The sequence below is a fragment of the Chelonoidis abingdonii genome, chromosome 22 (genome assembly GCF_003597395.2).
Source record: "Chelonoidis abingdonii isolate Lonesome George chromosome 22, CheloAbing_2.0, whole genome shotgun sequence".
Lineage (NCBI taxonomy): Eukaryota > Metazoa > Chordata > Testudines > Testudinidae > Chelonoidis > Chelonoidis abingdonii.
In genome coordinates this window covers 30759753-30771689 of record NC_133790.1, presented here as the reverse complement: position 1 = coordinate 30771689, position 11937 = coordinate 30759753, and the positions used below count along the sequence as shown (strand labels likewise).

General features: G+C 56.8%; 1 protein-coding gene across 1 annotated transcript in view; it reads right to left on the bottom strand.

Annotated features, from left to right (window-relative positions):
* The window catches only part of RASAL1 (RAS protein activator like 1), a 107162-nt gene that overhangs the window by 71470 nt on the left and 23755 nt on the right, over positions 1–11937 (bottom strand). Inside the window, 4 exon segments of the mRNA XM_075060097.1 lie at positions 1402–1531; positions 4725–4786; positions 5463–5576; positions 9642–9698. Of these exon segments, the coding sequence (XP_074916198.1) occupies positions 1402–1531; positions 4725–4786; positions 5463–5576; positions 9642–9698 (363 nt within the window).

Genomic DNA, 11937 nt, shown 5'->3' with positions numbered 1-11937 from the left:
AAAAGGGAGCTAGATAGATTCATGGAAGATAGGTCCATCAATGGCTATTAGCCAGGCTGGGCAGGGATAGTGTCCCTAGCCTCTGTTTGCCAGATGTTGGGATTGGGTGACAGGACATGGATCATTTGATGATTCCCTGTTCTGTTCATTCCCTTTGGGGCACCTGGAATTGGCCACTGTCGGCAGACAGGATACTGGGCTAGATGGACCTTTGGTCCGATACAGTAGGGCCATTCTTATGATCTCAGCTGGGGTCTTTAAGAGCTACAGGAATATCAATATTTGCCAGCAGAAGAGAAGGAGGGCCTAAAAAGGACCTTGAGCTCTTTACTCTTGCTATAGGAATTGTGCCAGATGGATGAGGAAGGAAAAGAATTTCAACCCCAATTATTCCACTGTATTGAATGCAGACAGAACAGAGCAGAGCAGGAGCTGCAATAACCTGACGCACCATGGGGAAGGAGGTGGTGCTGTTAAGTTTGGGTTGGATCACGCTGCCCATTTTCTCCCATCAGTGCCAGTACGGCAACCTCTACTGGCACCATTCCACATCTGAGAAGTGGGCATGGAGCATGTGTGTGGGAAGGAGGGTGTGAGTCCCCATGGCCACTGATCAGGGAGAGATCACCCTGGCAGCTCAGTGGCAGATGGGTGTTGGGCACACCTCCCTTTGCCCCGGTCTTGCATCCTCTTGAGCTACCTCCTGTTAGGGGAGGAGGGGATGAGACACATGCCTGCCCACCTCCAGCTGGGTAATAAGCCCTGCCCTGACTGCGGCTGGTTCAGGATAACCTCAGAATGGGTCACTGCCCACCAAACGCAAGCGCGTCATTCTGTGGGAATCGCCATCCATGGCTATGCACTCATGTGCGCACATCGCCGTGCCATCCAGGCACCATGCCAAACTGCCCAAATGCCAGGGTGACAGACATCAGATAGACAGATGCGTTAATATCTCAACTCAGTCTAAAGCCACGAGGAGGCACACTGGCCTGGGGTTTACTGGACTCCTGTGCCAGGCCAGGTCTCAGGCTGCCAGCCCCCAGGATGAAGTGGGTGTCTCTGTCGAGTGGTGTTGTGCAACCCAGAGCAGGGGGAAGGGCTGTGGCACTGAGCAAAGGAACTGAAGCAGGCCTAGAGCAACCCCCTGTCATCTTAGCCCGTGCCCCCAGCCTTGGTCCCACAAGCTGGCCGGCAGCACCATGCCTCCTGCCTGGAGGGACCAGACTAGCTGGGCCTGTCTCAGGCACCTGTCGCTCCATCCTGGAAGGGAGAGCTCTTTGCTGGGGCTTGGAGAGGCATCTGGGGTGAGGAGGGGAGGGGAGGGAGGGAGGAAAGGAGAGACCACTATGGAGGAAGATAGAGAGGAGGGTGGGAGAGACAGAAGCCATCTACTCCTACCTGGCTTCAATGACATGGCAGTGCAGGGCCCTCTTCTGGGGTTCCTCTAGCACCTTCAGCTCCAGGCAGATCTCTCCCTGAACCTCTTCATTGGGGTCCACGTGCGTCAGGTTGATCCAGCTGTCAATCCCTGCAATGGCGGAGGAGTCTGTAACTAGCAGCCTGGCTCTCCCTGCCCCACCCACCTTGGGGGGCTGACGCAGCAGGCCAGCTGCCATGCTGGCCACATGTGATCCCTGCGCAGCCCCCACCCCATGTCACGGCAGAGACCTTAGGGGTGTTATCTGCAGAATGACCAGCCCCAAACTGTCAAAAATCACAAGTCAGCCCCCTAGCTCCCCAAAATCACGAGATTGGCTTAAAATCAGGAGATCTATAAAACTATCACAATAGCCAGGGGGTCTCTTCCCTCGCCTTTCGGGTGCCCTTGGATGGCACTTGCAGCCTTTTCCCCAAAGCAGCAAAGGCTAGAAAACCACTTTTCTTTTGAAAAGGCAAGTGGAGATTCTTTCGTAACCATGTGATTCCAAGAGCAGGGACTTGAGTGCCAAACAACAGCTGGAGAGTCAGCAACACTGGGACAACGCTGCCAGATAACCTGCCCTCTCCACCTGCTGTTACCCTGCCACTCTGGGCTGCTGGGGGGTGCTGCCAATTCCACAAAGCAGGAAGTCACCAGACAACCCTGAAAAGTCGCTAGATGTAGCTGTTGAAGCTCTCAAGAGGAGTCAAAAATGTCACCAAATAAAATTTCCAGAGAATTCAACAGAGAATTTTATATACATACATATACACACACAGAGGCGAATACAGTCCCAAACTCATTCACAAGCAGCTCAACGGTGTTAATAAAACCCATTCTGTGCTCTCCTCCTACATTCGGTTGCACACCGGAAGCAACTACAACAGTACACGGTCGTTGTCAGGAGGGCGCCCTCTGCTCAGCGGGAAGGGTGCTCTGTGCACGGCTGAGGTTGGTTAATTTCAGCTGAGCCTCCCTTCCTCACCACCTGGATTTGCGCCCACAGGCTAGTGGAAGGGAAAGCCCAGAGCCAGGGGGAGGAGGGCATTTGCCTCACCTGAGCTCACACTGCAGGGAGCCAAGAAAGTAGATTTAAAAAATAAAACTCCACCAGCCGGTCCCCTTCCCCCTGCTTCCAGGGGCAAAGGGGAACTGAAATCAAGATAGTTCCACCTTTGATCCTGCAGTAAGGGCTTCATCCTGGGAGGCACAGTGTCCCCCCACCCCATTGGGACACATGGCCCTGTCTCATCCCACCCCACTGTCCATCCATGCGGCTCTCCTCGCTGGCTAACCTGCCTCCCCCGCCCAGCCCGCTTCATTAGCCATCTTTCCCTGCATCACAGGCTGTGCTACTTACTACGCAGCAGCGAGAAAGAACCCGTCTGGGTAAAAACACGTCCTGGGCCTGGTGCTCTCTCCAAAGTGTGCCTGGCTTTAGCAAACCATTTAATTAGCGTCCACAAACTTATTTTCCTTGCATGCAGATTATAGTGATCTCAGCCCGAGAAGCCCTGGAATGTGATTCCTTCCACGGACATGCTCCATGGAGACACAATGACATTAACTGGGTATGCAACAGAACATAGGAAGAAGAGCATGGAATGGATTTTATTAACACTATCGAGTTCCTTGTGAGTGATTTTGTGACTATACATATTGGTGATGTCTTTCTCTGAACGTCACTGTCATTGGCAGTGAAAGTCACTAGATTTCTCACTGGTCACTTACTTTCTCGTTAGGGAAACCAAAAAGTCACTAAATCTAGTGACAAACTAGCTAAGTTGGGTACATGCCAGGGCCCTGCTTGCTGGGGGAAGCTAGGATCTGAGCCAGGCCTCACTAGGGTTGCCAGGCGTCTGGTTTTTGACTGGAAGGCCCAGTCGAAAAGGGGCCCTGGCAGCTCCAGTCTGCATGGTTGCTCAGGCCATTAAAAGTTCGGTTGGTGGCGGGGGTGAAGGAGGCCTGCAGCAGCTCTCTTTGTGGAGCTCGGGGGTGGTGTGAGCCTGGCAGGCAGGGGGTGGATCCCTCTGGAGGGGCTGGGAAAGGCACCCAGCTGCAGGCTGGGGCCGGCAGGGTTAACCCTGGGCAGCAGCCGCCAGGGTGGCCATGGGCTCCCTGCAGAGCGGGTTTTGTGGCCTTTAGGAAGTGCCTTCAGCCCCCTCCCTACCCAGCCCACTGCTCCCCGGCCGGGGAAGCAGAGAGAGGAGCCAGCCCAGCTCCCCAGGGGCCGCATGCAGCCACCAGTAGGGGAGGGGGGCCAGGTCAAGCTGTCACTGCCTGCCCCGGGCCCAGTAGCCCACTTCACGGGGGCTGCTGCGCCGGGCTCGTCTCAGGACCAAGCAGCAAGCAGGTAAGAGGCAGTGGGCTGCTCAGTCTCCTCCTGGGATGAATGGGCTGCGCAGAAGCATGGGGCTAAAGTTGCCCTGCTCTCCCTGGGAATGGGTCCGAGCAGAGGCGGACAGCAGTTGGGCATGGAGGCACCAGCCAGTGGCCAGATTGGGGGGCACGAAGGAGAGGGGCTAGGAGGCATTGCAAACAGTGGGGAGAGGAGGAGGGGGCCTGCAGCAGCACTCTCCCTAGAGCTGCTGTGATTTGGGCTCCACTGGGGGAGCAGTGAGCCAGGGGGAGCAGTGGGGTGTGTGTATCACTTGTGGGGAATTCTCTCCCCCTGCATTCCAGAGAACAGGAAAAACTTTTGTCCTCAGTGCGCTGGCCGAGCCATGTGTCCAGGATTCACGCCAGATCGAGCAGCCTCTGAGACCCAGGAAATGCTAGGGCTGCGCTGGTGCGGCTGCTATTTAAGGGGACACCTGACATCAGTGCTTCCCGGAGTCCGCACCCCAAATCCCCTCCCATGCCCAAACCCCCTGGCACAGCTTGGAGCCCTCTCCCACACCCAAACTCCTTGCCAGAGCCTGCACTCTATACCCCCTCCTGCACCCCTTGGCCCCAGTCTGGCACCCCCTTCTGCACCCCAAACCCCTCATCCCCGGCCCCACCCCAGGTGCACCCCCAGCCAGAGCTCTTCCTCCCTCCCACACTCAAATCCCCTGCCCCAGCCCAGTGAAAATCAGTGAGTGAGCGATGGTGAGGGAGAGCAAGCGAGTGACGGAGGAGCGGGGACGGGGCCTTGGGAAGGGGCAGGACAGGGAGCGGGGGGGCGGGGGCGTGACGAGGGTCTTTGGTTTTCTGAAATTGGCAAACCCAGGCCTTGCGGAATGGCTCATAAGTTGCCAGTCTGGTGCCTGCTGCGCTGCCTTCATAAGACACGCTGCAGCCCCAGTGCCCCAGCACCCACCTCGCGGGTTCGATGAAATCCATTCTTTGCTGAGCGATATTTTGCCAATGACATCATCGTGCCTGCAAGGAAAGAGAGTCAGGTCTGGGCAGAGAGTGCCTGGAATTAACTGCCCTGCAGGGCCAAGGAGCAGGGTATCCAGGGGCCAATCCACCTCAATAGGCTTCCTCGCATCACCCCAGCTGTTCAGGGCCATCCATGCTTTGCTCTGCACAGCCCCACCAAGGAAACCGACTGCCTGTGTCTATCTACGGCCGTAGTTACAGTAGGGAGCCCCTCACGGGAGCATCAGAGAGCCTACGTCTCCTGAAGCCCATCCTGTGCCTTGTCCACAAGGTCCTGGAGAAACCAGTCCTGGGAAGCAGAGAATTCCTCCTCCATGGGCTTCTCCCACAGTCATACCTGAGGCAAGCCGATGGCCCAGCCAGCCCCAAGCTCAGAGGCCCTGATTGTGACGGAGCCCTTGGGTGGGGGATGGGAGGGGGAATTTGTGAGGGAATTAGGGCAAGTAAATACTCTAATAATACTGCTGCCTGTGTGCTGCTGAGTCAGCACGGCTGGCAGAGGGGCCAGCCCCAGGGAAAGGATGGGCCAGCGTGTGGCATCAGAGCCCAGGAGCAGATCCATTGTTCCAAGCAGAGCCTGGCTCAGTAAGACCCACTGCACTTCATTAGTGCTCTGAGCCCCAGCCAGACCCAGAAGCAGCCCCCCATGCCCTCCCCAGCCCTCCCCTCTTACCCAATGGTGTCCTCATCCAGCACGTAGAAGGCGAGACTGTGGAAGCCCATGGGCAGGTGCAGGGTGTACTCCTCCCCCCAGAAGGGATTCAGGTTCTTCCACACTGTAGCAGTCCTGCAAGCAGAGCACGGGGGCGGGTGAAGTCAATGCCAGGGGCCAGGACCACCCCCCTGCACGAGGCAATCAAGCTTGCAGGAGCAGAGCCAGCATTGTGGGTCATGGAGCAGTGGAGAGGGGTTGTGAGAGGGATCACAGTGGGTGGACTGAATGTCTTTGAGGAGCAACGGCAAGGCCCTGATACCCAAGGAAACCTCCGCACTGGCGAGCTTCAGTGCCCTCACCACTACTGTCAGTCCCAGGTGGAGGGAAGGGGAGACAGCGAGGTGGATGCTGCAGTTGGCTCACACCCCACTGAAAGTAAGAGTAAAATAACAGAGTTCAGCACCTCTGCAGCAATTTACAGCATCAAGGTGCCATGCAGACATGAGCCAGTCAGCCCTCCTGAGCCCCCCAGCAGCAGGGAAGCATCATTATCCCCATTTTACAGATGGGAAACTGAGGCACAGGGCCAAACTTTCCGCTGTGGTTCATTAAAACACAGCAGGAATTAATTAGCCCAGAGAGATTAACCAGTTTGCCCAAGGGGACACAGCAAGTGGGTGACTGAGCTGAGGCTAGAGTTCATGACTTCCCAGCTCCTCATCTCATTTCCCAGGGCTTGGGGATTCACATTCAGACTGAGCAGCTCCAAAGCCTCTCAGCTAGCAAAAGGAAATGCTGTGCTCAAGCATTTCAGCTACACTGCATGTGGGAGCTGCAAGAGGGATCCCCCCAGACCACAGCGGGCTGGGCCTCGTGGAGAGATGGAGCTTGGAGAACCCTGGACTGCAGCAGGGGAGCCCAGTCCAGCTAATTGAAGAGGGCAGCTAGTAGGCAGCTGAGAGGGAAGACGGGGCTGAGTCCTGGGAGGAAGGGCTGGGTCCTGGGCAGCCACACAGGAGGGGAGCTAACACCTGCGGTGAATCCCTGGAGCAAGGGGGGCTCAGGGCTGCTGCTCCAAGGGTGGAGCCCAGCTGGCTGAGGTGAGGAATGTGCTAGGAGCTGCTAGGACCTGGGAGGGGTGGCCCTGCAGCGACAACTTGGTACCTGCCAATAGTGGGGTGGGTACAATTTAAAGGTCCACTCCTCCCTCAACAGCTTGAGTCACACTCCCACCTCCTGGGCACCCCCCTTACCCTCAGCTCCCAGATGTTTGCTGCTGTCTGTCCCTGTGGCCGCAGCTTGCAGCTCACCAGCTCCAGGAGCTGCCACATGGGGAGAGTTTTGAGCGGGGTGCAGCGGTGGCCATCTCGGGGACAGACCCCCTCTGCTACCTACCCCAGTACATCTGCTTTCCCTACCAATTCTTCCTGCTGCCGGATGGGAGCTCTCAGGCCCTGGGCGCAGGAGGAGATGAAGGCATCTAGCTCACTGCTGATTAGGGGAGTTGGCTTCCCTTGCTCAGTGACCTCATGCTGGAGATTCTGCAGCCTTGGGATCAGATTCAGGGGAAACCAATTGCTGCACCCTGCAGAGGGGAGATGCTGTGCTGGCCTCCAGTTAGTGAGCCCCACATCCATGAAATCCCAGTCCCCAACCTCATCACACAGAGCTGAGCTGAAGGCTGCAAAATTGTCCTTTCCAGGCAAAGAGAGGAGCTAGCTGCCTGGCTGTGCATGGATGGAGAGTGCTTCCAGGAGAGCTCCACGGTGCCCAAGCGAATGAGGAACGCAGCCTTGGTGCTGGGCTGAGAACAAAATCCCAGTTCCATAGGCCTGGAAAGGTTGGATCCAGATTTTTCAAGCCCCCCACCCCATGAAAGACATTCCTGGACCAAGCTTTCCCCACAGATATCAGTCCCAGTGCTGGCCGGGATGTGGCGGTTCCAAGGAGCAGCAGGTTGTTTTCATTCTCCCCTGGCATTATGAGCAGGACACAGGGTGGCTTCCCAGTGGGGAGAACAGTGCAGCGGCAGCAGGGCTAGCGATGAGCCTGGGACAGGTCTGGGACGGCTCAGAAAATGAAAGCTGGGGGAGGGGCAGGAGAGTGATTAAGAAGAAGGGGAGAGAGACAGAGTGGAAGAGAAGAGAGGGAGGGAGATGTGCTGGCCCATGTGTGAGGGACCATGGATGAAGCTGGGAGGATCCAGGCCCCTGATCCTGTATTGCTCTCCTGCGCCCACCCCCACACCTCTGGCCAGATACTCCCTCCCTCCCCTCCAGTGAGCACTGGCCAGCTGGCTGCCATCTCTCCGGAAGGGGGAATAATTTATGGACTTCTCCATAGTAACCACTTCATCACTGGCCAGCTCCAGAGCAGTGGGACTTGCTGCAGGACTTGGAGCACCACAGCAACCACGGGGGCAGGGTGGAGAACCAGAAGGGCAGAGGGATAGAGCCAGCCCAGAGGATGCTGCCTGCCCCCAGGGAATTGGAGGAGAGAGTCTCCTCTGTCCAGGGAGCAAGCAGGGGGCTGTGTGCAGCTGGAAACCACGAAATGCAGCTATAACCAGTGCTGGTTCAAGCGACCACGCCCGTGCCAGCACTGGGACCACCCGATGGCCTCACGCAATGGCACAGCATTGCCACCCCCACCTGGCCGCGCACCTGTGGCTGCAGCCCCATTGCCTTTCCCACTCTGTGGGCTCCTGGAGCCAGCAAGTGGGAGAGCAAAAAGGGCTCCACCCCACAGGCAGGCGCAGTGTGGGGTAGGGGAGCACAGAGATAGGAGTCGTCATGGTGAACAGGGCAGCGTGAGATCATGCCCTTGGCAGCCAGTCTAGGACAGGCAGTTAGGCCGGGGGACAAGGAGAGACAGTTGGGCCTGGAGTTGATTCCTCTGTGCAATGTGACGCTGGGCGCATCATCCCTCATGGGGTCCTCTTTGGCCTGACCAGACACGCTGGGGAGAAAGGCACCTGCTGAGCTTATAGCGCTCCCCCACTGTTCATGCTCTAGCGCCTTCCATCCCAGAATCTCAAAGCCCCTTGCACAGGCTAATGAACAGGAGGCAGGCAGTGTCATCATCCCCATTCCACAGATGGGGAAACTGAGGCACAGAGCAACACAGACTGCCTTTTCAGAAGCTGCAGCTAGTTTTTGGCTGCCCGATCTAACATATTCAGGGCCTGACTGCTGGAGGTACTGCAGGCCCCAGCACCTCTGAGAAGCAGGCTCCAGGTGTTACAAATTGGGCACCCAGAATCAAACACTGAAATATGTGACCACATTTGAAAATCTGCCGTAAGTGACTTGCCCAGTGTGTCAGCGACAGAGCCGGGGTTAGAACCCAAAACTGCTGAGTCCCAGCCCTGGGCCTTATCCACAAGATCACCCTTCCCTCCTTGGTCCTGGGGTCCTGTCATTTCCCCCTCAAGGGCTGGATTATAACCGATCCCCAGAGCTGCAGGACAGTATTTCACTCCCCCGCTGTGCCCTGAGAAGGGGTGAGACCCAGCCGATGTGACCCACTCAGCTCTGGGCTGGAGGCTGCTGAAAGCAGCAGGACAAACAGCTGAGCTTGCAGTTTCCTCCCCTAATGCAGGGTGGGCCAGGTAACTGCTCAGCCCTTGATAAGCTCCTTGGCGTGGATGAGATTCTCAAGTCTCTGTGGCTGGAGATCTCCACCCAGTGGTTAAGGACCTGCTAGGTCACGTGATCCCAGGTGTTGGCTGGCTGACTCCAGTGAGGCTAGAGCATGGTAAGGCTCCAGTTTAAAGGCTGCCTCCTGCAGCAGGTGGGCCAGGGTGCGAGCCCTACAAACAGCACATCCACCCCAATGCAGCCAGCCAGAGACCCCGTCGGCACTGCCAAGGTAACCATGCTGTGGGCAGGTGCCCAGGCTCCAATATGGCTCCATCCCCTGGTGGTGATGGGATGCAATGGGCTTTAACCCTGTCCCCAAATACATTGAAGCCATGAGCAAGGACTGGGCCCTTCTCAGCAGGGTGCAGACCCCCCAGGAAATCAACGCCTGCAGAGACAGCTGAGTGAGCAGAGACCAGCTCTTTGCTCTGCATACCAGTCTGTATCGCACTGGGCGACGTCAGCCAGCATCGAACCCCGGCAGTGCCAATGCCCTTCCTTGACTGTGCTGGCCTGGCCCGTCCCGTCCCCAGGGCCCCCATCATGGCACACTCACCTGGCTACCACCTCGTTGTCGACTTTCACAATGCAGTAGGGGTCGCTGGTGCCAGACCTGGGGAGAGAAACCAAATAAGCAGGCAGATTAGTATTAAGCAAGGTATTGGTATCTGTGATGTCAAAGCGCCTCCCGCAGCACTCCTGCCAACAGAGCCCTGGGGAAAGCACAGTCCATGCCACCAGGAGCTCGCAATCCAGCAGGGCAGACAACGTGAGGAACCTTGGGAGAGTCAAAGGGTGGAGCTAACTGGCAGGTCTCTCTGCAGGCTCGCTCACTGATGTCTGGATCACAAGGAACTAAAATTCAAAGTGATCTTGATAAATTGAAGAACTAGGCTACAGATAACAAAATGAAATTCAACAAAGCCAAATGGAAGGTGCTCCACTTAGGGAAGAGAAACCAAATGCACAAGTACAGACTGGGGGATAGCTGGTTTGGCAGCAGCACTGCTGGGAAGGATCTGGGAGTTGTGCTAGATCACACCCTCAGCATGACTCAGCAATGTGATGCTGTTGCAAAAACAGCAAATGCAAGTTCAGGTTGGATTAAAAGAGGCATAGCCTGCAAGTCATGGGAGGTGATAGTACCACTCTACTCGACGCTGGTTAGGCCTCAGCTGGAGTACTGTATAGACAGAATCAGGGACAGCAGGTTTGTATAATTTTTGGTGGTGTCCAGAATGGCTCCAAGTCCCACCCCTCCTCCCCCCACACCTGCCTCAGGCTCTGGGAGGGAGATTGGGTGTGGGAGAGGTGCAGGCTCTGGCAGGGAGTTTGGGTGCAGGGTACAGGCTCCAGACTGGGGGTTGGGGTGCAGGACAGAGTGTGGGGGGTGTGGAACTTACCTTGTGCGGCTCCCGAAAGTGAACCACACACCCCTCTGGCAGCAGCTCCTAGGCGGGGTGGGGGGCAGGGGTCTCGGCCTGCCGCTGCCCACATGCACCGCCCCCGCCACTCCCATTGGCTGCTGTTCCCAGCCAATGGGAGCGACAGAGTCAGTGCTCGGGGTGGCGGCAGCATGCAGAGACACACACCCCCAGGGCCACAGGGACATGCCGCCCGCTTCTGGGAGTGGCACAGAGAGAGGGTGGGCAGGAAGCTGTCTCAGCCTCGATGTGCTGCCAGTGGCATCTGGGGGCCCCTGGGCCCTTTTAAATCACCCGGGGGCAGCAGGCAGGGCTGGGAGACACTCTGGGGGAGGCGCGCAGGGGCAGCAGGTGGGTCCAGGGGAGACACCCAGCCCCAAACATTGGTGGAGCTGGGCTCCCGGGCCCTGAATATTCCTGGAGCATGGGCACCACGGGCCCATATAACTCGCTGCCCCTGGACAGGATGTGAAGAAACTGGAAGAGACCCAGAGGTGAATGACAAAGAAGATCAGAGGGCTGGAATGCAGCCATACGAGCAAAGGCTGAAGGAACTGGGTATGTTTAGTTTGGAAAGAGGAGATTAAGGGGGGGACACGACAGTGATCTTCAGATACTTGAAAGGCTGCAGTAAGAAAGAAGGAGAAAACTTGCCCTCTCTTGCCACAGAGGGCAGGACAAACGACAATGGGTTCAAACTACAGCAGAAGAGATTTAGATTAAGGGCTTGGCTACACTTGCATGTTAGAGAGCATTAAAGCAGCCCCAGGCGCCTTATGCATGACCCGTCCACACTTAGAGTGCCTGGACTCTGCAGCTGGAGCGCTTCTGGTGCTCCACCTCGGCGAGAAGCATAATGCTTGGTGTGCCTTGGCTGAAACGTCTGGGCATCAGTGTGAACGAGGTGTTGCTTTACTGCGCTCTGATCGGCCTCTGGAAATGTCCCATAATCCCCTTAAATCAAGTGGCCACTCCTGTCACTGTTTTGGAATCTCCGCAGGAATGCGGATATACCCTTTCAAAGCTCTTTTTGATAGCTGGCTGCTTATCTGCTCCGGAACAAAGCGAACCATTACTGTGGAATGTTGTGTGTGAGGGATTGGGGGGACAAGAGGGTCTGCTGCTGTCTGAACTTACAAGACAGCATGCTGACATGCTCTCAGCCCCCCAAAACCCACTTTCTTTCCCCCCTCATACACACAACACACTCCCTGTCACACTCCACCCCACCCCCTCCATTTGAAAAGCATGTTGCAGCCACTTGCATGCTGGGATAGCTACCACAATGCACTGCTCTCTGTGGCCATTGCAAGAGCTGCTAATGTGGTCATGCCAGCGTGCTGGCAGCTGACAGCGTAAGCACTCAGCAGCGCTTTCCCTACTGTGCTCTCTGAGGGCTGGTGTAACTCCCAGGGCTCTACATCTGCA